This window comes from Salvelinus fontinalis, chromosome 18 (genome assembly GCF_029448725.1).
Source record: "Salvelinus fontinalis isolate EN_2023a chromosome 18, ASM2944872v1, whole genome shotgun sequence".
Taxonomy (NCBI): Eukaryota; Metazoa; Chordata; class Actinopteri; order Salmoniformes; family Salmonidae; genus Salvelinus; species Salvelinus fontinalis.
The window spans coordinates 32309664-32332643 of NC_074682.1; the positions used below are offsets into that span (position 1 = coordinate 32309664).

Sequence of the window (22980 nt, forward strand, 5' to 3'; positions counted from 1 at the left end):
GGGGTGTCAAACTCATTCCACGGAGGGCCTAGTGTCTGCAGGTTTTTGGTTTTTCCGTTCAATAAAGCCCTAGATAACCAGGTGTGGGGAGTTCCTAACTAATTAGTGATGTTAATTCATCAATCAAGTACAAGGGAGGAGCGAAAACCCGCAGACACTCGGCCCCCCGTGGAATGAGTTTGACACCTGTGGACTAGAGGAACAAGACTAATGAAGAGAATGAGAGAATGTAATGTCGTTAGACCGTGCCTGGCTTTACACTCCAGTACAGTAGGTGGCGGTGTATGCATGTAAAAGTTGAATCCGATCAGCCAATCAAATCCCAAAGAAGAAAAACCTGGCAACCCGTGGCATCTTAGGAGTGGCGGTTGATTCAATATGGCTGCGGCAGAAACGGGAAAGAACGACTCAGGATTTTGTTGGGTTAATGACAGTATCCTTTTACTTGGTTTCTATCAAAGACAGCCCCCGTATCTTATAGTCAATATTGTCCGTATGTTGATGAAGGTTGGATACGTTTAACTAACAAGCCGGGTGTTGAATTTGGTAACTAGTTATAAACATTATATTATGTTAGCTAACGTTAGCAAATCTGGATTGAATTGGCTAGTTTACGTTAGCTAGCTAGTGGTTTCTCACCTGGCTGGAAAACTGATCGGTAGCTAACTAGTTTGTCAGTCAAGGGATGTGATATACCTTGCCAGAAGATACCGACCCAACCGTTACGCTTGTTTAAGACTTGAACTGCATTGAGGTCGGAACGCAATCACTATCGCACGGCAAGCGGTACCATAGCGCCAAGTCTAGGACCAAATGGCTCCATAACAGCTTTACACTCTCTTCCATTTGTTTTGTACACTGCTACTACTTGCTGTTATCTATGCATAGTTATTTCACCCCTACCTACATGTACAAATTACCTCAACTAACCTGTACCCCCGCACACTGACTCGGTACCGGTATCCCCTGTATGTAGCCTTGTTATAATTACGTTTTTAAATTATTTTTTACTTTAGTTTATTTGGTAAATATTTCTTAACTCTTCTTGAACTGCACTGTTGGTTAAGGGCTTGTAAGTAAGAATTTCACGGTAAGGTCTACACTTGTTATATTCGTTGCATGTGACAAGTAAAGTTAGATTTGATTGCATTAAAGACACCATGGTGCCAGTGCGAAATATGGGTAGGAAATGTACCACAATGCAGGGATTGGATTTGCCTGGAATCTTGACATTGAATTGTATTGAATTCTACTTCTGGCAGAAATTAGTGTTTGAATCAGGAAACTTTCTTGTGACCTCTACAAGCCAAATGTTGAATAAAATAAAATGTTAACGTACTTTACCAGTTGTCCATGTGGGTGGTTCTTTTGGCGGTAGGAATGTGAGACAATCTATCCACACGAAAGTATATATTTACATCAACTTTTCAAAGTGCTGGTAGTGTGTAGAAGATTTATATCACCTGAAGCGTACACACAACAAAAATACATGCACAAGAAGAAGCATGCATACTTACGGCGCTTGTGCACATGTTTACATGGTTCTGAGCATGCTCCAGGTGGTAGAAATATGAAAAAGTTGTAATTATACTTTCCTGTGAATCTATTCCAGATTCAAATGCTTATTTCTGCGTGACGTAGAATTCAATGTAAGGATGGGATAGGCCACTGAATTCCACATTTTTGATTTATACTGCTCCATCGAGAGATTGAAATATTGCTAGTTTTCCCAGAAAACTGCAATTTTCATCATCATGCTAACTAGCAGTATCCACTGCCGCCATTTCGGAATGGCAGTGTCAGCCAATCAACTCCTTTGTTGTTCAACACAACGTGCCATTCCATAGTTACTACAGGTAGCTAGCATAAGGATGAAAAGGGCAGTTTTTCCTGGGAAAACTAGTAGTATTTCAATCTTTTCGATGGAGTAGTGTAGATAAAGGTACAATTTGATGTACAGTGGCACATCCCATAACTGCATTGAGGTACAATTTCCAACCAATATCTCGCGCCGGCTCCAGTGTCTTAATGTAACCATGATTGTGTTCTGAGCTCAGTGTAAACAAGCGTAGCGGTAGGGTCCATTTCTTCTGGTAATGAAGTACCAATGAATGAAGAACCAATGAAATACCTATTCAAATGTTAGTAGTCCCGTGTGGCTTAGTTGTTAGAGCATGGTGCTTGCAACGCCAGGGTTGTGGGTTCGATTTCCTTGGTGGGACCCGTATGAAAGTGTATGCACTTACTACTTACTGTACGTTGCTCTGGATAAGAGCTTAATGACTAAAATGTTAAATGTAGCTAATTTTACCTAGTTAACTAATTAGGTGTCCGCTTTCTATTTTTGTGAAGTTGGCAAACGTCGGCTAATAAAAAAATGCCAGCCACTTTCTGAACCCAGTTCAGTGGTTTGCCTAAGCCAATTACAACATGCTGATTTTTATTGAAGTGAGGGTCTTTTTAGAGACCATCAAATATATTTCCTAATTCAATTCACACAGCATCAGATGAAGACCAAACTGTGGTGTTCATTCCAGGTGAGGACATTAGCACATGTCAAAGGCATGTGTGAGATAGTTCTGACCACTTTTCCTATTGCTGGCTGCTAATGTTACTGCATTTTTCCACTTCTCTTTCTCTCAGGAGTGAACAAAGAGGGACACTTTCGGACAGCTTTTAAGTCGGGCTCCTGGTCCAACAGCAGTGAAAGAAAGGTGAAAATGAGGGCCAAATATGGCTGTCAGATCCGAGGAGAGGCTCCTCTGAGATGGGGCAATAAAAAGCGAGGCCAGCCTCTTTCCCTGTCCTCTGTCTCTGAGTCCTCCATGGGTAGAGGGCAGCTCCAGTTCGCACCTGAAGCCACAGTCCCATCCCCCAGCCCTGCCACTCGGCAGCATCTCCTCACCACCTCGCAGGTAGGTTTGCCAAGAGGGACCTCTCCCTTGACCCTAACTGGTTACTAGCTCATAACCTCTCCAGTCGGAACAGGCCCTTGCAAACATAAAGCCTGGGTACACCGCTATTTCTTCATTCAACAGGGATGTGGATGAATCAAACATTTCTGATTGAAAACTGATTGGAATTGATATTGGCCCTCTTTTCTCAGATGTTCTATGTTGTTCTGGTGCTGATCACATGCCTGATTAAACAATGCTAGCTAATTTGGCCAAACCAGGTAAGATTAAAAAAGCAGAAACAGGCTGACATTCAATAGGGTAGTATCACTCAATATACTGCACGGTTGCTCGATGCTTGCCAAAAGTCATTGCGCTTTTTTAAAAATATATTTTTTAATTTTTTTCATGATCTAGGCTTTCTGTTTTATGTGATTCATAAAAAAAACTGTCTTTTGCTCAGGCACTCTCTGAGGTGACCCAGGCTAAGAGCAGGGCCTCTCTGAAGGACCTCTGTCCCGAGGATAAACGGCGCATCGCCAACCTCATCCAGGAGCTGGCCAGGTAACTGCTCATTCAACATAAGAGGGATTTTGTGTGTGTGGTTGGCAGGGAGTGGGGGTGTAGAGATATTAGGGCTGTCTCCGACTAAAATAAATCTTGGTTGAACCATAGTCGTCCTGTTCTTTCGACCAATCTATTGGTTGAAATGTTTAAAGTTATTTTTCCATATATAAACAGACACACCCTATGTGTTTGAATAAAATCAACTGCATATCTACTGAGCTTGTCTGACACTGTTTGATTAAATAATTAACACACAAATTACTCAAAAAAGAGCCCGATGGTCACACTGTTAAAAAAAAATACAGTGAGTGCCTGTGTTACTTGTGCACGTTGTCTCGCTCTCCTCCCTACTGCTGCGAAAAGGCACCACAGCACAGCTAGTGTTAATTGCACTGTCCGTGCTGAAGCTACAACGTAATTTCAGCCATTTAGTTTCTTACTTGTTTCTGATTGAAAAGTTGTTACCGAAATCCCTAATTTGTTTATGAAAAAAATAGCCTATTCTCTCAATCCTTGCTCTCTTTACGTGAAACATGTAAGCATCGCATGCATGTGACCAACAGAGCCTGACCTATAGCCTATCATTATCACATCAATCAATTGGTTATAAGAAACTCCGAACACAGTAACACGTGACAGCAAAATGGATGTGAAGGACGTGAAAAATAAACTTGAAACGGGCGATTGTTTACTGGTTGCTAAGGAGGCAAATCAAATCAAGCTTTATTTATACATCACATTTCAGAAATGGAATGCAACTCATTGTGCTTTACAGGAAAAATAAAAACAATGAAAATAAAAGCTGAAATATTTACTACACAACAAACATAAGAGGATAAAAAACAAAATAATGAGACACACTAAACAACTAAAAAGCACTGCAAGGAAAAGCAAAGCTAAAAATGTGTTTTAAGATCTCTTATAAATATGTCCACAGTTTCGGCCACCTTCAGGTTCTCTGGCAGGCTATTCCAGAGGCTGGGGGCCTAATAATGAAAGGCTGCCTCTGCATGACTCTTGGTCCTAGGCTTTGGGATAATTAAAAGGCCAATGCCAGAGGACATGAGGGACCTACTGGGTACATAACTTAAAAGCATGTCTAAAAACCAATAGAATAATCTTAAAATTAATTCTAAAACTCATAGGCAGCCAGTGCAGAGACCTTAAACCGGTGTAATGTGTGCTCTCCGTCTGGTCTTGGTCAGTACCCGTGCTGCAGCATTTTGTATGTTTTGCTGTTGACCAATGGATTTCTTGGGTAGACCAGACAGGAGAGAGCATTACAGTAGTCTCTCTGCATCAGACTGAGAGAGAAGCAGCCGTACCTTGGCAATGTTCCTCAGGTGGTAAAAAGCTATTTAGGTCACAGGGGAAGTCAGATCTATAGAAGACATTTGACTTAGTTGTGGAAACTACTGGAGATCAAGAAAAAGGAGGGTATAAGAGCAAGCATTGCGTGAGTATTCTGTGTGCCAAACAGTTGCTGTTAGATTACAATATTATTATTTTTTTCTGACCATTTGGATCAGTGTAAACAATACTAAATAAATAAGTGTACCTCAGAGAGTCTGTTCTAATTAAATAAATATATAGTCTTTATTACAGCAGACTAAAAACATTTACATTGCGGTTTATTTATTGTTTAAGTTAATTATTCAAAGCACCCTTTATTTAATTTTATAACAAAAATGCTTGATTGCATTTCAAAGCATGAATGTCTCTTATGCTGTGTGATGGCATGAAGTAATGATTGATTGATACAGTAGCCTATTACACTATATTGAAATATAGGCCTGATTAAGACTAGACAGGACACGCTCTTAGGCCTACAAGATGACGTTTATACAAGGCCTACTAATCATAACGACATTACTTATTATAATGATGTGTATAATAATAATTGTAATGACAATAAGGAGATCAAGAAAAATGAGGGTATAGGAGTGAGAGCTGCGTGCATGTGTGACAAACAGGTGCTGTTAGATTACTATATTATTTTTCTGCCTGTTTGGAATAGTGTAAACAACACTAAATAAATTCAAAGTAATACCAGTCTGTTCTAATGAAAAACAATTGTAAAGCCTTTATTATAGCAGAGCAAATATTAAAAACAGCCAAATCTGTGAAATTGCTTAATCAAACTTTTTCCATTGCATGAGGCTTAAGTGCTCACGGAATCAGTAGGCGATTAAACACACTCAAACAGGCAACAGAAGCAAGCCAAGATTGTGCAAAGCTGTCATTAAGGCAAAGGGTGGCTACTTTGAAGAATCTCAAATATCTAGAATATATTTAGATGTTTAAAAAAAAAAAAGGGTTACTATTCCATGTGTTATTTCCTAGTTTTGATGTCTTCACTATTATTCTACAATGTAAAAATAACGAAAAATCCTGGAATGAGTAAGTGTGTCCAAACTTTTGACTGATACTGTATATGGATGATTTATAAAGCCAGGGACATTTAACAGTTAGGCTATTGATTATTGGCCTAATTAAGTTGGGGTTTCCTCTCCTCAATTTTCTTAGACAATTAGGCTAAGGCAAGGGCTGTTTCCTTGTCTCTGCTGCTGCTGCCTCCACTGCATTGTTCTCAATCCTACCCATTATTCTGGTTAACTTTGCTATTATGCACAACATAGGGAAAGGCTCCAATTATACGGCGCACTGAAGATTGTTTTAGAACTGCGGACAGAGACCGTATCCACCGCGGGAGAAAGCGCATTTGTTATAAAATAATATTAGATTTATTAGTGTTAAACCATTATTTTTACATGGACTGTGCCATCCCCGTGGCCTCCGCAATGGATTAGTCCACTGGACAGGCATGAATCAGACAGGTGTCTTTTGCACCATGAAAAAAATATATACAGTGGGGAGAACAAGTATTTGAAACACTGCCGATTTTGCAGGTTTTCCTACTTACAAAGCATGTAGAGGTCTGTAATTTTTATCATAGGTACACTTCAACTGTGAGAGACGGAATCTAAAACAAAATCCAGAAAATAACATTGTATGATTTTTAAGTAATTAATTTGCATTTTATTGCATGACATAAGTATTTGATCACCTACCAACCAGTAAGAATTCCGGCTCTCACAGACCTGTTAGTTTTTCTTCAAGAAGCCCTCCTGTTCTCCACTCATTACCTGTATTAACTGCACCTGTTTGAACTCGTTACCTGTATAAAAGACACCTGTCCACACACTCAATCAAACAGACTCCAACCTCTCCACAATGGCCAAGACCAGAGAGCTGTGTAAGGACATCAGGGATAAAATTGTAGACCTGCACAAGGCTGGGATGGGCTACAGGACAATAGGCAAGCAGCTTGGTGAGAAGGCAACAACTGTTGGCGCAATTATTAGAACATGGAAGAAGTCCAAGATGACGGTCAATCACCCTCGGTCTGGGGCTCTATGCAAGATCTCACCTCGTGTGGCATCAATGATCATGAGGAAGGTGAGGGATCAGCCCAGAACTACAGGGCAGGACCTGGTCAATGACCTGAAGAGAGCTGGGACCACAGTTTCAAAGAAAACCATTAGTAACACACTACGCCGTCATGGATTAAAATCCTGCAGCGCACGCAAGGTCCCCCTGCTCAGGCCAGCGCATGTCCAGGCCCGTCTGAAGTTTGCCAATGACCATCTGGATGATCCAGAGGAGGAATGGGAGAAGGTCATGTGGTCTGATGAGACAAAAATAGAGCTTTTTGGTCTAAACTCCACTCGTCGTGTTTCGAGGAAGAAGAAGGATGAGTACAACCCCAAGAACACCATCCCAACCGTGAAGCATGGAGGTGGAAACATCACTCTTTGGGGATGCTCTTCTGCAAAGGGGACAGGACGACTGCACCGTATTGAGGGGAGGATGGATGGCGCCATGTATCGCGAGATCTTGGCCAACAACCTCCTTCCCTCAGTAAGAGCATTGAAGATGGGTCGTGGCTGGGTCTTCCAGCATGACAACGACCCGAAACACACAGCCAGGGCAACTAAGGAGTGGCTTCATAAGAAGCATCTCAAGGTCTTGGAGTGGCCTAGCCAGTCTCCAGACCTGAACCCAATAGAAAATCTTTGGAGGGAGCTGAAAGTCCGTATTGCCCAGCGACAGCCCCGAAACCTGAAGGATCTGGAGAAGGTCTGTATGGAGGAGTGGGCCAAAATCCCTGCTGCAGTGTGCGCAAACCTGGTCAAGAACTACATATGATCTCTGTAATTGCAAACAAAGGTTTCTGTACCAAATATTAGGTTCTGCTTTTCTGATGTATCAAATACTTATGTCATGCAATAAAATGCAAATTAATTACTTAAAAATCATACAATGTGATTTTCTGGATTTTTGTTTTTGATTCAATCTCTCACAGTTGAAGTGTACCTATGATAAAAATTACAGACCTCTACATGCTTTGTAAGTAGGAAAACCTGCAAAATTGGCAGTGTATCAAATACTTGTTCTCCCCACTGTATAATTGCAACTGCTCGACTAAAGAAATCTTGGTCAACCAACAGCATATCGACCAGTTGACTAAATGGAATCAGCCCCAAGAAATTTTCTCATGAATTATGTTTATTCAGGGGGGGACACTGCTATAATCACTGACCCTCCACCTCTCCTTTCCCAGAGTGAGTGAGGAGAAGGAGGAGTCGGTACAGAGGTTGAAGGATGAACAGGAGACCTTTGAGTGCAAGATTCTACAGCTGGAGCAGCAGAACCAGCTCATTGTACAGGAGAGAGAGAGTATCCTTTTCTCCATGGATGCACACAGACGTACAGAGTAGAGGTCGACCTATTAATCGGAATGGCCGATTACTTAGGGCCGATATCAAGTTTTCATAACAATCGGTAATCGGCATTTTTGGACACCGATTTTGGCCGATTACATTGCACTCCACGAGGAGCCTGCGTGGCAGGCTGACTACCTGTTATGCGAGTGCAGCAAGGAACAAAGGTAAGGTGCTAGCTAGCATTAAACTTATCTTTTAAAAAACAATCAATCTTAACATAATCACTTGTTAACTACACATGGTTGATGATATTACTAGTTTATCTAGCTTGTCCTGCGTTGCATATAATCGATGCGGTGCCTGTTAATTTATCATTGAATCACAGCCTACTTCGCCAAACAGGTGATTTAACAAGCGCATTCGCAAAAAAAGCACTGTCGCTGCACCAATGTACCTAACCATAAGCATCAATGCCTTTCTTAAAATCAATACACAAATATATATTTTTAAACCTGCATATTTAGTTAATATGAATTTCTTCTAAGTAGGGAAATTGTCTCACTTCTCTTGCGTTCTGTGCAAGCAGAGTCAGGGTATATGCAGCAGTTTGGGTCGCCTGGCTCGTTGCGAACTGTGTGAAGACCATTTCTTCCTAACAAAGACCGTAATTAATTTGCCAGAATTGTACATAATTATGATATAACATTGATGGTTGTGCAATGTAACAGCAATATTTAGACTTAGGGATGCCACCCATTAGATAAAATACGGAACGGTTCTGTATTTCACGGAAAGAATAAACGTTTTGTTTTCAAAATGATAGTTTCCGGATTTGATCATATTAATGACCTAAGGCTCGTATTTCTGTGTGTTATTATATTATAATTAAGTATGATTTGATAGAGCAGTCTGACTGAACGGTGGTAGGCAGCAGCAGGCTCGTAAGCATTCATTCAAACACCACTTTCCTGCATTTGTCAGCAGCTCTTCGCTGTGCTTCAAGCATTGCGCTGTTTATGACTTCAAGCCTATCAACTCCCGAGATTAGGCTGGCAATACTAAAGTACCTATTAGAACATCCAATAGTCAAAGGTATATGAAATACAAATGGTATAGAGAGAAATAGTCCTATAATAAATACAACCTAAAACTTCTTACCTGGAAATATTGAAGACTCATGTTAAAAGGAACCACCAGCTTTCATATGTTCTGAGCAAGGAACTTAAACGTTAGCTTTTTTACATGGCACATATTGCACTTTTACTTTCTTCTCCAACACTTAGTTATTGCAGTATTTAAACCAAATTGAACATGTTTCATTATTTATTTGAAACTGAATTGATTTTATTGATGTATTATATTAAGTTAAAATAAGTGTTCATTCAGTATTGTTGTAATTGTCATCATTACATATATAAATATAATATATAAAAATCGTCCGATTAATCGGTATCTGCTTTTTTTGGTCCTCCAATTATTGGTATAGGCGTTGAAAAATCATAATCGTCGACCTCTAATACAGAGGGCCTATCTCACTGGCATTGTCTGTGTGAAGTATCCTCAACTCCAGTCTTTTGAGGGCCACAGTGCTTGCCGGTCTTCTCTTGCCTTCCCAGGTCTGTATCAGTCACTGATTTAAAAGACAGCCATGTGTACTTGCACACACTGCAGCCCAGTCTGCCACTAAAGAATTAAAAGCTATTCCTATCTGGCAGCAGGGGGCAGCATTGACTACAGCTTGATATCTCCACTGCAACCCTCAGTGGTATGACAGATACTCCATGAGCGTTATTACATGCCCGCGTACCTCCATTCCCTCCTGCTTTTTCCACGATTTTGAGTCTTGGCCATGTCTTGACATTTTAAAATGACATTTGCCCCATGTCTGAGTTCACTGTGGATTACATTCAGTGTTTGAAACCGTTTCCTTATCTGACGTTTTATCTTGTGGGACTGTGGCATTTGCTCTTGTCTCATGTCTTGGTAATCTTGTTCTTCTTGATGCACTGAATCCTGTCATACACTACAAGACCAAAGGTATGTGGATCCCTGCTCATCGAACATCTCATTCCAAAATCATGGGCATTAATATGGAGTTGGTCCCCCTTTGCTGCTATAACAATCTTCACTCTTCTGGGAAGGTTTCCCTCTAGATTTTGAAACATTGCTGTGGGTACTTGCTTCCATTCAGTGAGTGAAGTCGGACACTGATGTTGGGCAATTAGGCCTGTCTCGCAGTCGGCGTTCCAATTCATCCTAAAGGTGTTTGATGGGGTTGAGGTCAGGGCTCTGTGCAGGCCAGTCAAGTTCTTCCACACCGATCTCGACAAAACATTTGTATGGATCTCGTTTTGTGCACGGGGGCATTGTCATGCTGAAACAGGAAATGGCCTTCCCCAAAATGTTGCCACAAAGTTGGAAGCACAGAATCGTCTAGAATGTCATTGTATGCTGTAACATTAACATTTCCCTTCACCGGAACTAAGGGGCCTAGCCTGAGTCCAATGGCGGCGTGCTTTACACCACTCCAGCCGACTCTTGGCATTGCACATAGTAATCTTTGGCTTGTGTGCGGCTACTCGGCCATGGAAACCCATTTCCTGAAGAACAGTTCTTGTGCTGACGTTGCTTCCAGAGGCAGTTCGGTAGAAAGTGTTGCAACCGAGGACAGATGATTTTTGCGCGTTTCAGCACTCTGCGATCCCATTCTGTGAGCTTGTATGACCTACCACTTCGCGGCTAAGCCGTTGTTGCTCCTAGATATTTCCACTACACAATAACAGCACTTATAGTTGACCAGGGCATCTCTGGCAGGGCAGAAATTTGACAAACTGACTTGTTTAGAAAGGTGGCATCCTATGACGGTACCATGTTGAAAGTCACTGAGCTCTTCAGTAATGCCATTATACTGCCAATGTTTGTCTATGGAGATTGCATGACTGTGTGCTCAATTTTATACACCTGTTACCAACAGGTGTGGCTGAAATGGCTGAATCCACTAATTTGAAAGGTTGTCCACATACTTTTGTATCTTACCTTTTTATGACCAGTTACAGCACCACCAGTTGATTCTAAGCAAGCTAACACTGTCAGGCTCAGTCTCCTGGCCTGACCTGGCAACTTTTCTATAATTCCAACAGCATCCCATAATTACCCTGTTTCCTCTACTTTTGCACCCCCCACCCTCCTTGATGTCCTCTTTAATGATTCCACTCAGGTCAAACCGACGTGTTGAGAGACGTCAATTTAGGGGGAAAACACAGCGAAATATGAAAAGTAATCGCCGGTTGGTAAATTGCACAATTGGCAGCAGAGCTGGGAAATTAGAAAAGCACAACTCAATTAAAGGCACTTTGACTGGGAGACCTGGCATTTACACAAAACTTCTAAACTCCATTAAAAAGGAATTTGAGGGGGGAAAACCCTTTGATTAAAGCACCCCGAGGGGATAACCGGTCTTTAACGCAAACATGGAGTCGTAAAGAGAGTTCTGAGACGTAGGGTTCCAGATGGATCTTTTAAAGGTTAAGGAGACACCAAAGGCAAACAGACTAGGGGAAGACTTGTAAAGTCTAATTCCATTACAGTCTTATCTACCAAGAGGCAGGTTATCAAGGGGAGGATGTGTATATCTCTCCTATCTAAAGACCCGCAATGAGAGATGAGTGAAAGCGTTCTTGTTGAAATGTTTGTCAAGACCATTTTGTAGCTCAAGTGCTGAATAAAATGTAAGATTTGAATAAGCTTGTAGTTGGTTATTTCTCCTTGGCATGATGTCTTGGAGAGGTAAAAAGGATAGATATCAATTCTGAGTTGGTGCTTCACAAATCACATACTTCTTTTTTAATCAATTACCTTACTTTTCTGTCAGTGACTTTACACCACTGCCGTGGTTGAAATAAGTGTCTCTACCCTCCTCCCTTAGGCAATGGTTAAAGGGCTAAACTTTGAATTTTCTTTATCGCATAATTTTTGTTAGACCTTTTAATACCATCAATACACAGAGTAAACCTTTACGCTATAGTAATTGTTAGCAAGTCTATTTATTGGTATTTTGTTGGGTTGATTGTAAACTGGTTTATTTGTTATGGTTAAGCCAGTTATGCTAACTGTACACTTTCATCAATTACCCATCACCGTGACCTAACACACACCCAGTCGATTTTGCACAGTGCGAAAATGTCAGGCTTTGAAAATATTCCTCTCCTGTGCAAATTTATTCCACCTTGAGGTGTATTTCATTTGGGCGTGGCCTGACAGGGCAAGTGAATAATTTTGACAGGCCCCGTCTGAAGCCTTCGAAAGCAAAGTCTTGATTTTGTATATTTTTGGATTGAGGGGCAGAAGAAGCCGTTGCTACCGCTTTGATTGAAGAGGGTGAGCATTCGTATTGGCTCATGCCCAAGACTCAGAGAAGAGTTTTCACTGTTTTCGGCATTGGAAGAGAACCTTATCAATTGCGCTCCAGTCGTCTTAGATTACCAGGCCTTGAGAGGCGGGTCTGCGTCTGCCCAACAATGTTTTTAACGTAGGTGTGTTTACACTCTCTCAGAACATCCACATCCTATAATCAGCATAGGTATTGTTTGTGGTTGCGATGACTGTTGGTTGGAGCATGATGCTTGCAATACCAGATTTGTGTGGGTTGACTCTGACGTGTACTAGATTCCTTTGAATAAAAGTGTTAACCCAGAGGACATTATATTACCAATATGAATCCGTTGACATGGGAATTGAAACAAATGTTTGGTTGGTTCTGTCGAGTTTTGATAGCCATGTGTCATAACATAACTTCAGTTGTCATGACTCCCTATGATTGCTATGACGTAATGTCAGTGGAAAAACAGCCTTATGCAGACAGACGGTTCAGGTGTTACTTACCGGTAGAGTGTATGAAAGAAGCGTTGGAGCATTTGTCGACAGGGCATTCACTTTCATTCCACTTCATCTGAGTCTTTCTCTTGCCCTACTCCGTTTCATTTCCCAGGCTTGATTGAACTCCTCCGACACCAAAGTGTTTTCTCCTAGCGTATCCTTCCACAGACTGTTACTTCAATATGGCTTCACTTTGAAACTTTCATTTGCTGTTAAATCAGGGACTTTTAAAGGTGATGTGTTGAGAAACTCATCAGCCAGGGGCGATGGCCCACCCATAAAAATATATGGCCTGGAGCAGGGAGGTTTATGGGTAGTAGTTGGTTGGTAGAAGTGTGTTTGAGACTGTGTACCCGTCTTTGTGGGTGACTACAGGTGAGGATTTGGTAATGTGTTATTCTAGGTTCATTGCAAATTCTCTGTGTGGGGGTTGAAATGAAGAGACCACTGCAAAATGGTCAGTTTCTCTGGTTTAACTATTTATAGGTGTGTTTGGGTAAAATTTAATTTTTTGTTTTATTCTATAAATTACTGACAACATTTCCCCCAAATTTAAAAAAACATGTAATTTAGAGCATTTATTTGCAGAAAATGACAACTGGTCAAAATAACAAAAAATATACAGTGTTGTCATACCTCGAATAAAACAAAGAAATAACTTCATATTTATTTTGAACAACACAATACTAATGTTTTAACTTTTCAATCACAGCTTTCATGCGTCTTGGCATGCTCTCCACCAGTCTTTCACATTGATGTTGGGTGACTTTATGCCACTCCTGGCACAAACATTCAAGCAGCTCGGCTTTATATGATAGCTTGTGATCATCCATCTTCCTCTTAATCACATTCCAGAGATTTTCAATGGTGTTCAGGTCTGGAGATTGGGCTGGGCATGACAGGGTCTTGATCTGGTGGTCCTCCATCCACACATTGATTGACCTGGCTGTGTGGCATGGAGCATTGTCCTGCTGGAAAAAACAATCCTCAGGGTTGGGAAAAATTTTCAGAGCAGAAGGAAGCACGTTTTCTTCCAGGACAACCTTGTATGTGGCTTGAGTCATGCGTCCTCCACAAAGACAAATCTGCCCAATTCCAGCCTTGCTGAAGCACCCTCAGATCATCACCGATCCTCCACCAAATTTCACAGTGGGTGCGAGGCCTGGAGAGGCCTACATGCCTCTTCTTCTTATTGGTGTCCTTTAGTAGTGGTTTCTTTGCAGCAATTCGACCACAAGGCCTGATTCACGCAGTCTCCTCTGAATAGTTGAGGTGGAGATGTGTCTGTAACTTGAACTCTGTGAAGCATTTATTTGTGCTGGCTGGTAAGGCTGGTAACTCTAATGAACTAAAAAAAAAAAAAAAAAAAAATACGTATCCTCTGGGTCTTCCTTTTCTGTGGTGGTCCTCATGAGATCCAGTTTTGTCATAGCGCTTGATGTTTTTTGTGACTGCAATTGAAGAAATGTTAAAAGTTGTTGAAATTTTCCGGATTGACTGACCTTCATGTCTGAAAGTAATGATGGACTGTCTTTACTCTTTGCTTATTTGAGCTGTTCTTGCCATAATATGGACGGTCTTTTACCAAATAAGGCTATCTTCTGTATACCAACCCTACCTTGTCACAACACAACTGATTGGCTAAACGCATTAAGAAGGAAAGAAATTCCACAAAATAACTATTAACAAGGCACACCTGTTAATCGAAATGCATTCCAGGTGACTAACTCATGAAGCTGGTTGAGAAAATGGCAATAGTGTGCAAAGCTGTCATCAAGGCAATTTTATTTTTTTGTTTTATATATATACCTTTATTTTACCAGGTAAGTTGACTGAGAACACATTCTCATTTACAGCAACGACCTGGGGAATAGCTACAGTGGAGAGGAGGGGTGATGAATGAGCCAATTGTACGCTGGGGATGATTAGGTGACCGTGATGGTATGAGAGACAGATTGGAAATTTAGCTAGGACTCCGGGGTTAACACCCCTACTCTTAAGATAAGTGCCATGGGATCTTTAGTGACCACAGAGAGTCAGGACACCCTGGGGGTGGCTACTTTGAAGAATCTCAAATATAAAATATAATATTTTGGTTCATACATGATTCCATATGTGTCATTTCATAGTTTTGATGTCTTCCCTATTATTGTACAATGTAGAAATTAGTAAACATAAAGAAGAAACGTGGAATGAGTAGGTGTGTCCAAACTTTTGACTAGAGAGAGAGATCATTAGGAAAGTATTCAGACCCTTTGACTTTTTCGACATTTTGTTACGTTACAGCCATATTCTAAAATTATTACATTTTAAACATTTTCCTCACCAATCTACATACAGTGACAAAGCAAAAGCAGGTTGTTAGAAATGTTTGCAAATGTAACAGGACATCCACCCTAAGTACACAGCCAAGACAACGGATGAGTGGTTTCGGCACAAGTCTCAATGTCCTTGAGTGGCCTAGCTAGAGCCCGGACTTGAACCCGATCGGACGTCTCTGGAGAGACCTGAAATTAGCTTTGCAGTGATGCTCCTCATCCAACCTGACAGAGCTTGAGAGGATCTGAAGAGAAGAATGGGAGAAACTACCCAAATACAGGTGTGCCAAACTTGTAGTGTCATACCCAAGAAGACTTGAGGCTGTATCCTCCAGACGTGACATCCCACAGCATGATGCTGCCACCATCATGCCAGGTTTCCTCCAGACGTGACACTTGGCATACAGGCCAAAGAGTTCGATCTTGTTTTCATCAGACCAGAGAATCTTGTTTCTTGTGGTCTGAGAGTCCTTTAAGTGCCTTTTGGCAAACTCCAAGCGGGCTGTCATGCTGTTTACTGAGGAATGACTTCTGTCTTGCCACTCTACCATAAAGGCCTGATTGGTAGAGTGCGGCAGAGATGGTTGTCTTTCTGGAAGGTTCTCCCATCTCCACAGAGGAATTCTGGAGCTCTGTCAGAGTGACCATTGGGTTCTTGGTCACCTCCCTGACCAAGGTCCTTCTCTCCCGATTGCTCAGTTTGGCCAGGCAACTAGCTCTAGGAAGAATCTTGGTGGTTCCAAACTTCTTCCATTAAAGAATGAGGAAGGCCACTGTGTTCTTCGGGACCTTCAATGCTGCAGAAATGTTTTGGTACCCTTTCCCAGATCTATGCCTTAACACGATCCTGTCTCGGAGCTCTCCTTTGACCTCATGACTTGGTTTTTGCTCTGACATGCACTGTCAACTGTGGGACCACTTAGAGATGTGTGTGCCTTTCCAAATCATGTTCAATCAATTGAATTTACCACATGTGCAAACAAGTTGTAGAAACATCTCAAGGATGATCAATGGAAACAGGATGCACCTGAGCTCAATTTTGAGTCTCATTTCAAAGGCTCTAAATGCTTATGTAAATAATGCATTTCTGTGTTTTATTTTTCATAAATATTCAAAAATGTCTAAAGCTGTTTTCAGTTTGTCATTATGGGGTATTGTGTTCAGATTGATTATACACTGCTCAAAAAAATAAAGGGAACACTTAAACAACACAATGTAACTTCAAGTCAATCACACTTCTGTGAAATCAAACTCTCCACTTAGGAAGCAACACTGATTGACAATAAATGTCACATGCTGTTGTGCAAATGGAATAGACAAAAGGTGGAAATTATAGGCAATTAGTAAGACACCCCCAAAAAAGGAATGGTTCTGCAGGTGGTGACCACACACCACTTCTCAGTTCCTATGCTTCCTGGCTGATGTTTTGGTCACTTTTGAATGCTGGCGGTGCTTTCACTCTAGTGGTAGCATGAGACGGAGTCTACAACCCACACAAGTGGCTCAGGTAGTGCAGCTCATCCAGGATGGCACATCAATGCGAGCTGTAGCAAGAAGGTTTGCTGTGTCTGTCAGCGTAGTGTCCAGAGCATGGAGGCGCTACCAGGAGACAGGCCAGTACATCAGGAGACGTGGAGGAGGCCGTAGGAGGGCAACAACCCAGCAGCGGGACCGCTACCTCCGCCTTTGTGCAAGGAGGTGCACTGCCAGAGCCCTGCAAAATGACCTCCAGCAGGCCACACCATGACCAACAGCCAACAGCCTATCGACCAAACAATGGACCAGTCGACTAGATGGGGTCTGCCCTAGTACACAGTATGAGATTCCATGCTTTCTTAACCCCATGTATGTGTACCTACCTTACTCACTCAGCCCGGGTGTGCGTGCCAGCGGTGCCACCACCGCCATTAGCGGGACCCTCATGCCCAGCAGTGGTTCTGCACCAGATGAGCTGTGTCCTGCCTTCTGCAGCGTGGCGCCAGTCAGGTGCCAGCTCTCTGTCTGGCATTCGGCCTAGCACTCAGATCTGGCATCACGGCCCAGCTCTGCTCAGCTCAGCCTGGGCCGACCCAGATGGAGAAAAAGCCCCTCAACTTTTTATCATGCTCTCTTTTCAGTTTGTCCTTTTCAACTATTTGAATTAACTCACTGTTCTGTTTACTTTCCTGGCCTAATGAAGGCGTGGTGGGTGGAGATGTTCTTTTGGGGTTATATTTGATGTCTTCAAAATGTCAATTGAAATGTATCCCAAAAAAGGGAATAAAGACAAGAATATGACCCTTAACCCCAGCCCCCTGTTGCCCAGGCCTACAGCAGCAGTACCGGGAGTGCCAGGAGCTGCTGGGGCTCTACCAGCAGTACCTCTCTCAACAGCAGGAGAAACTCAACCAGTCTATCACCCAGCTCAGCCACTCCTGCAGCTCCCACTCTAACTCCCACAGAAAGGTACTCACTCTGTGTGTGTCTGTGCGAGTGTGCGTAGTAAGAGTGTGTGATACAGATGTGTGTCTGAGAGAGATGGCGAGTGGTGCGTGTCTGTGTGTGAATAATCTTCCCCGGTGAGCTATCTCCAAGCTACCGCCACTGTTCACCATCAATCACAATGCTGCCAACTGGGAGGGAAACACTCACACACACATTTTATTTTTAAATTACCCTTACTTGGACCTAGACAGCATATCAGATATCACAATAGTAAAAAAAAATCACTATACATTATGAACACATACATTAAGTAGCACAACCGGTTGCTTTTCTCAAGGTAACCATTTAGAGACAACTTCCTGGGTCCCCCTGCTCTGAGGATAGATCACTTTGTCGTCCTCCGTGTCCTACAGTGGGGCTGAGTAATGTGTTTGCATGCTCTGTGACCTCACACTGAATTAGTCACTCTCTTGTCTTGCTGAAGGTGGGCTTTACCTTACTTTGTGTTTATCTCTCTCGCTTCATTCACCTTGGTTTCCCTGTGCTCAGCACTTTCATGAGAATCTCAGTCTTGCCCAAACCCACATCTTAGTTCTGCATTGTATTGGTGTCGGGTCCATCTTGGCTTAACCACTGCTCTCTCACAGAAAAGTTAAAAAGGGGGAAGGAGTGACTATCAGAGTGAGGTAACTAACTGCAAAATTGACCTCTTGCCCTTACCACTTATACACTTGTGGAGATTGGAGACAAACACATGACACATTTCAGATTTTATTGATGCCCCCATAGAGCTGAAATAGGCTGAAATCTAGTACAGGTGCATAACATGAAATAGTAACATTGAATAATATATTTACAATAGATAAAAATAGAAGGGTATATTTGACTGGGTGCCTCTCTTGTCTCCACAGGCCCCCAGCAGTGAGGTAGGCTCCACCAAGCCTAGCAGGGCAGAGATAGCCACAGCCTGGGATGGCTCCTACCTGGGCCTGCCCACTCCTGGAGGAACAGGGACAAACGGAGGGGGAAGAGAGAGTGGCAGAGGAAGAGTCCCGTACCTCAGTCCTGCCTCTCTCTCAGACGACCTCCACTTAGCCACCTCCCCTCCCTCCTCATCCTCTAGCAACCAATCCCAGGGACCAATCAAATGCCAGGGTTGCCGAGGAGTAGGGGCCCGTAGCAGACGGGAGCATCTGGTCAATGGGGGGTTTCCCCATAGAGGGGCCACAGAAGACCTTCGACTGGGCAACACCAGCCCACGGCTCCACAGCGGCTCTGGTGAACCATCCGAAGACAGCAGACGTCTACCTAGACCCCGGAAGTTACTACTCGAAGGGGACCCAGCGTGGCAGGGAGCAGGGTCAGAGAGGGACCTGACTGCGCCCCTCCTGGACTGGGAGGAGAGGAAGCACCAGCTGCTCCTGCAGAAGCTGCAGCTGGAGGTGGAGAGGGAGCGGCTGCAGGCGCGGCTGGCGCAGCAGGAGGAGAGGCTGATCAGACAGAACCAGCAGCTCCTCCACACGCGCCTCGATTACAGCAGGTATTGAATTTAATTATATTTTAGAAAAATTATACATCTAACAATATATGCACAATAATTGGGGCATGTACTTCATTTTGTCTCTCTTGCAGGTTCCAGCAAGCCACTGCAGCTGAACTCGGCCATTCCATGTCCAGAAACGGGACTGATCCTTTACCCAATGAACATGTGTTACTCAGGTAAAATCATGGAACTCACTCACTCACTCACTCACTCACTCACTCACTCACTCACTCACTCACTCACTCACTCACTCACTCACTCACTCTATCTAGTAATCTAGCCTTTAGCTTACCAAGCAGTTGAATGTAAGCTTGACTGTGTGTGTCTGCAGTGAAATGAGAGGGTGTGACGATGCAGAGGACTTGGGTGAAACAGCAGAACAAGAAGCTCCTCCACTCAAAGAACATACTGCACACATCCCCCTGCAAAACTCCATACATTTATCTGGTAGGTTGTGTGTGTGTGTGTGTGTGTGTGTGTATACACGGGCCGCCAGTTCTCCATCCCTGGCTTATCGTCTCCGTCATTAGGGTTTTGAAGTCCATTTGTTGTTGTCCTCCATCTGCAGAGCCCTGTCATAACAATTCCAGGAGGGATATGGCCACCTCTCTTGTGGTGTCCCAGAGCAGACTCAAAGCCACCCCAGCACCAGTGATGCCTCCCACGCTACGTAGGACTCACGATGCAAGGTAAGCCTCATTGGATCCCGGTGTCCCAATCAAAACACTGTTTCATCCCATATACCACTGCTGTTTCCACTGTACTGCACCACAACATCACATCATTATCAGCACTCAAGGTCAAAATAAAGTGTGTTGTCCAAAAAGTAGTCTATGATGACATTATTATTATTGTCAAATGTAGTGTAAGTTGCAGTAAGTTGCAGGTGCTGGGTACAAAAAGTAAACACAAAATAGAGAATAGGTCCCTGATGGAATAGAGAATAGATCCCTGTCTACCGATGAATGCTCCTGGTGTTTTGTTGTGTCAGCTTGACCTTTGACCTTGAGCAGGAGCATTCATCAGTGTGCGGGTTGCTATACTTTATATCATATGGGTACATTATTACAATCTATTATTAACACATACCATGAGCACTAAATAAACAGATCGTCTTTAAAAGCAGTTCTATATTTTCAACAGCATTTCATAGTGCATTTTTTACCCACTTATCTGTAAACATTTAGATTAGAAATACACAAACCAGACTATTTTTATGAACAGAGCACGGGGAAATGCAATTCAATATGTCGGTGCATGGGTAAGGAAAAAAAAAATAAAGGTTAGAAAAAGTAAAGGAAGGAAGGAAAGGGGAGCAGGCGTCTGAGGCAGGCCTGGCCAGCACTGGGCCTTAGTGTTTGATGGGCTAAATTAAGCTTTCTCCCAGGCTAGCGGCGAGGCTGACAGGAGCCAAGCTGCGTTCCATTAGTCGGTCTAGCTGGGACCCAGCAGCAGGTAATTGAACAGACTTCTGTGGGGATGCACAGTCTCTCTTTCTCTAGCTCTCTCGCAATAATGAGAGGGGAGAGAGAAGAAGGAGAGACAGAGCGCAGAGAGGAATGAATCACTAGCGTGAGACACACTCTAAAAAAAGGGAATGAAATTCATTATTACCCCCCCCTCCCCACCCTTTTTGTTGAAAGGTAATTAATGTGACAGTGTGTGGTCTTCCTGTGTGTGTCTGAGTGTGCACTTCTAGTTAGCATAGAATGCTGTGGACAAATGTTTATTAGCATGTCATTTTTAAGGAAAGGGATTATGTTTCTTACTTTTTCCCTTTTTACTTCTGGCAAGTGTATTTTTGTCTTTGCATATGAAATGTTCTTCAAGTGTGAACTCCACATTTCCTTCTACTGGTCCATAGCCTAGCCAACATGAAACAGAAAGACAGCTTGTCTCTGACTCAGCCAGAAGGACAGCTCTTCACAATGTTCTGAATCATAAACAATGCAGTATGGTTCAAGTAACCACCACCACCATGCCAATCGAACAGTGTAAACTCAAGCAGATGGCCATTAAAACCACAAAGGGAAATAATGGATACAGATCATAATAACAGTGAACTTTGAAGTCATTTCAATTGGGTCCTTCTGAGAGGTTTGCTCTTAACAATGACCACATTTGTCATTGTTAAAGCGCTGTATTCAATAATTTAATTATTATAAGCTTGATCCAATGTTAAACTGTCAACTTTAAACAAAACAAAAAGTTTTGCTGAGGTCAGTGCAAGACATCCAAGATTGTCTTGCACATTTCACACTCTGTATGTTCAATAACCAACAGATGTCTGTCTTGGATAATTGATCGAAGCCAACTAAATGGGAGCAACAGACAGTTCTGGTCTCCTAAACCCCTCTCCAACCAGCATAGTAGCCAAGAGTTGATTTGTAATCTTCCAACAAACCGACTGTAATCAGTCAGATTAGACTAGCGCATCTCTTCTGCCTGCTCTGCTCTTACCTGCCCTTTCATCCAGACAACAAACCCCAGCGATGCAGAGCTGCTTAGGCTAACAAGCACCTGAGAATGCTAGCTTATGTATGGACAGATACATATTTTATTGTAGTCCGCAGTCTGGAAGCAGCTTCCTGCATTATTCAGACACAAATCTGATTTTGTGTGTGTGGAGTGAATCAATGAAGCGAGTCATTTTAAGGGGTTTTGTTTTGCAGGGAGGGGAGGTTGGCGAGGGTCGTCCTGACACTATGTAGACTTTTGCAGATGTTATGAGAGTGATGGGTAAGCCCTACGATGCCCATGTGTCCCCCTTAATGCATGCCTGCCACCAACCAAAGCAACTCAGGAATTCCACACTAACATTGAATGAGTGCCATTGAATTGCAAAATCTGACGCACACTGTAGCTTGGTCCTTACTCTATTGATGAACTGCCTCTTTTCATTCACCAACAAACCCTAACAACCATTAAGTCTTAACTAATTGAATGTTAAAGGTGCAAATCGCTAAATGGGACTGGGGGTTAATCCCCGGCCTCCCGTGTTAGTTAGTAAAGAGAGTTCCATTGCACCCTACTGCTCCTCCTGCCTTCCCCTTCGACTCACCTAGCCTACTTGCTATTGAATGGCAGGGTATTGACATCTGGGATATGCCTGCCTGCCATCGTAGGATTTTTATATTACTGTTTAGACTGAAAATGAATGGGGGCGCTGGGCAAGATGGCCATCTTTAATGAGAGAAGACCGAAACAACTGGGAGGGAAGGAGAAGTGGATAGACAAACTGCAGTTCTGCGAGAGCTAAGTTAAAACTTTCATAGTAACCCAAGAAAGTATAGATATGTCCGGTGAATTTAGCCGCCAGTCTGATGTGGACGGTAGCAACATTTTTGAGTAGTCATTGTCGAATGCAATTATTATTTTTGTCATTGTGACTTCTCTGTGTGAATACATAGAGAGTAGTGAAGCAGAATCGTAAAAGGGCTCCCTTGAGTTATATTAATACCCGTAGGCCATTCGATATTGAACCTTGCGTAAAACAACGAAGGCCTTTGGTATACATGGCCCCTCCAAACCATTAGAATTCTCACCATTCGGCCCATTCCCTTGCCGAAACTGTACCCCCCCTTCACCCCCCTTTCCTCTTGTTATAGATTGTGACCACCGGTAAGTGATGC

The 22980-nt window shown here is 42.7% G+C and overlaps 1 protein-coding gene across 4 annotated transcripts in view; it reads left to right on the plus strand.

Moving 5' to 3' along the window:
• The first annotated feature begins 314 nt into the window (after positions 1–314).
• The window catches only part of LOC129815314 (protein hinderin-like), a 28903-nt gene continuing 6237 nt past the window's right edge, over positions 315–22980 (plus strand). The window contains exons 1-10 of one of the 4 annotated variants that reach the window (XM_055869004.1): positions 315–433; positions 2508–2537; positions 2644–2915; positions 3358–3458; positions 8086–8201; positions 17687–17826; positions 18717–19345; positions 19438–19524; positions 19680–19795; positions 19917–20037. In XM_055869004.1, coding sequence (XP_055724979.1) covers positions 379–433; positions 2508–2537; positions 2644–2915; positions 3358–3458; positions 8086–8201; positions 17687–17826; positions 18717–19345; positions 19438–19524; positions 19680–19795; positions 19917–20037 — 1667 coding nt within the window. In that variant the 5' untranslated portion in view covers positions 315–378. The other 3 variants (XM_055869003.1, XM_055869005.1, XM_055869006.1) reach the window with 3 other exon arrangements.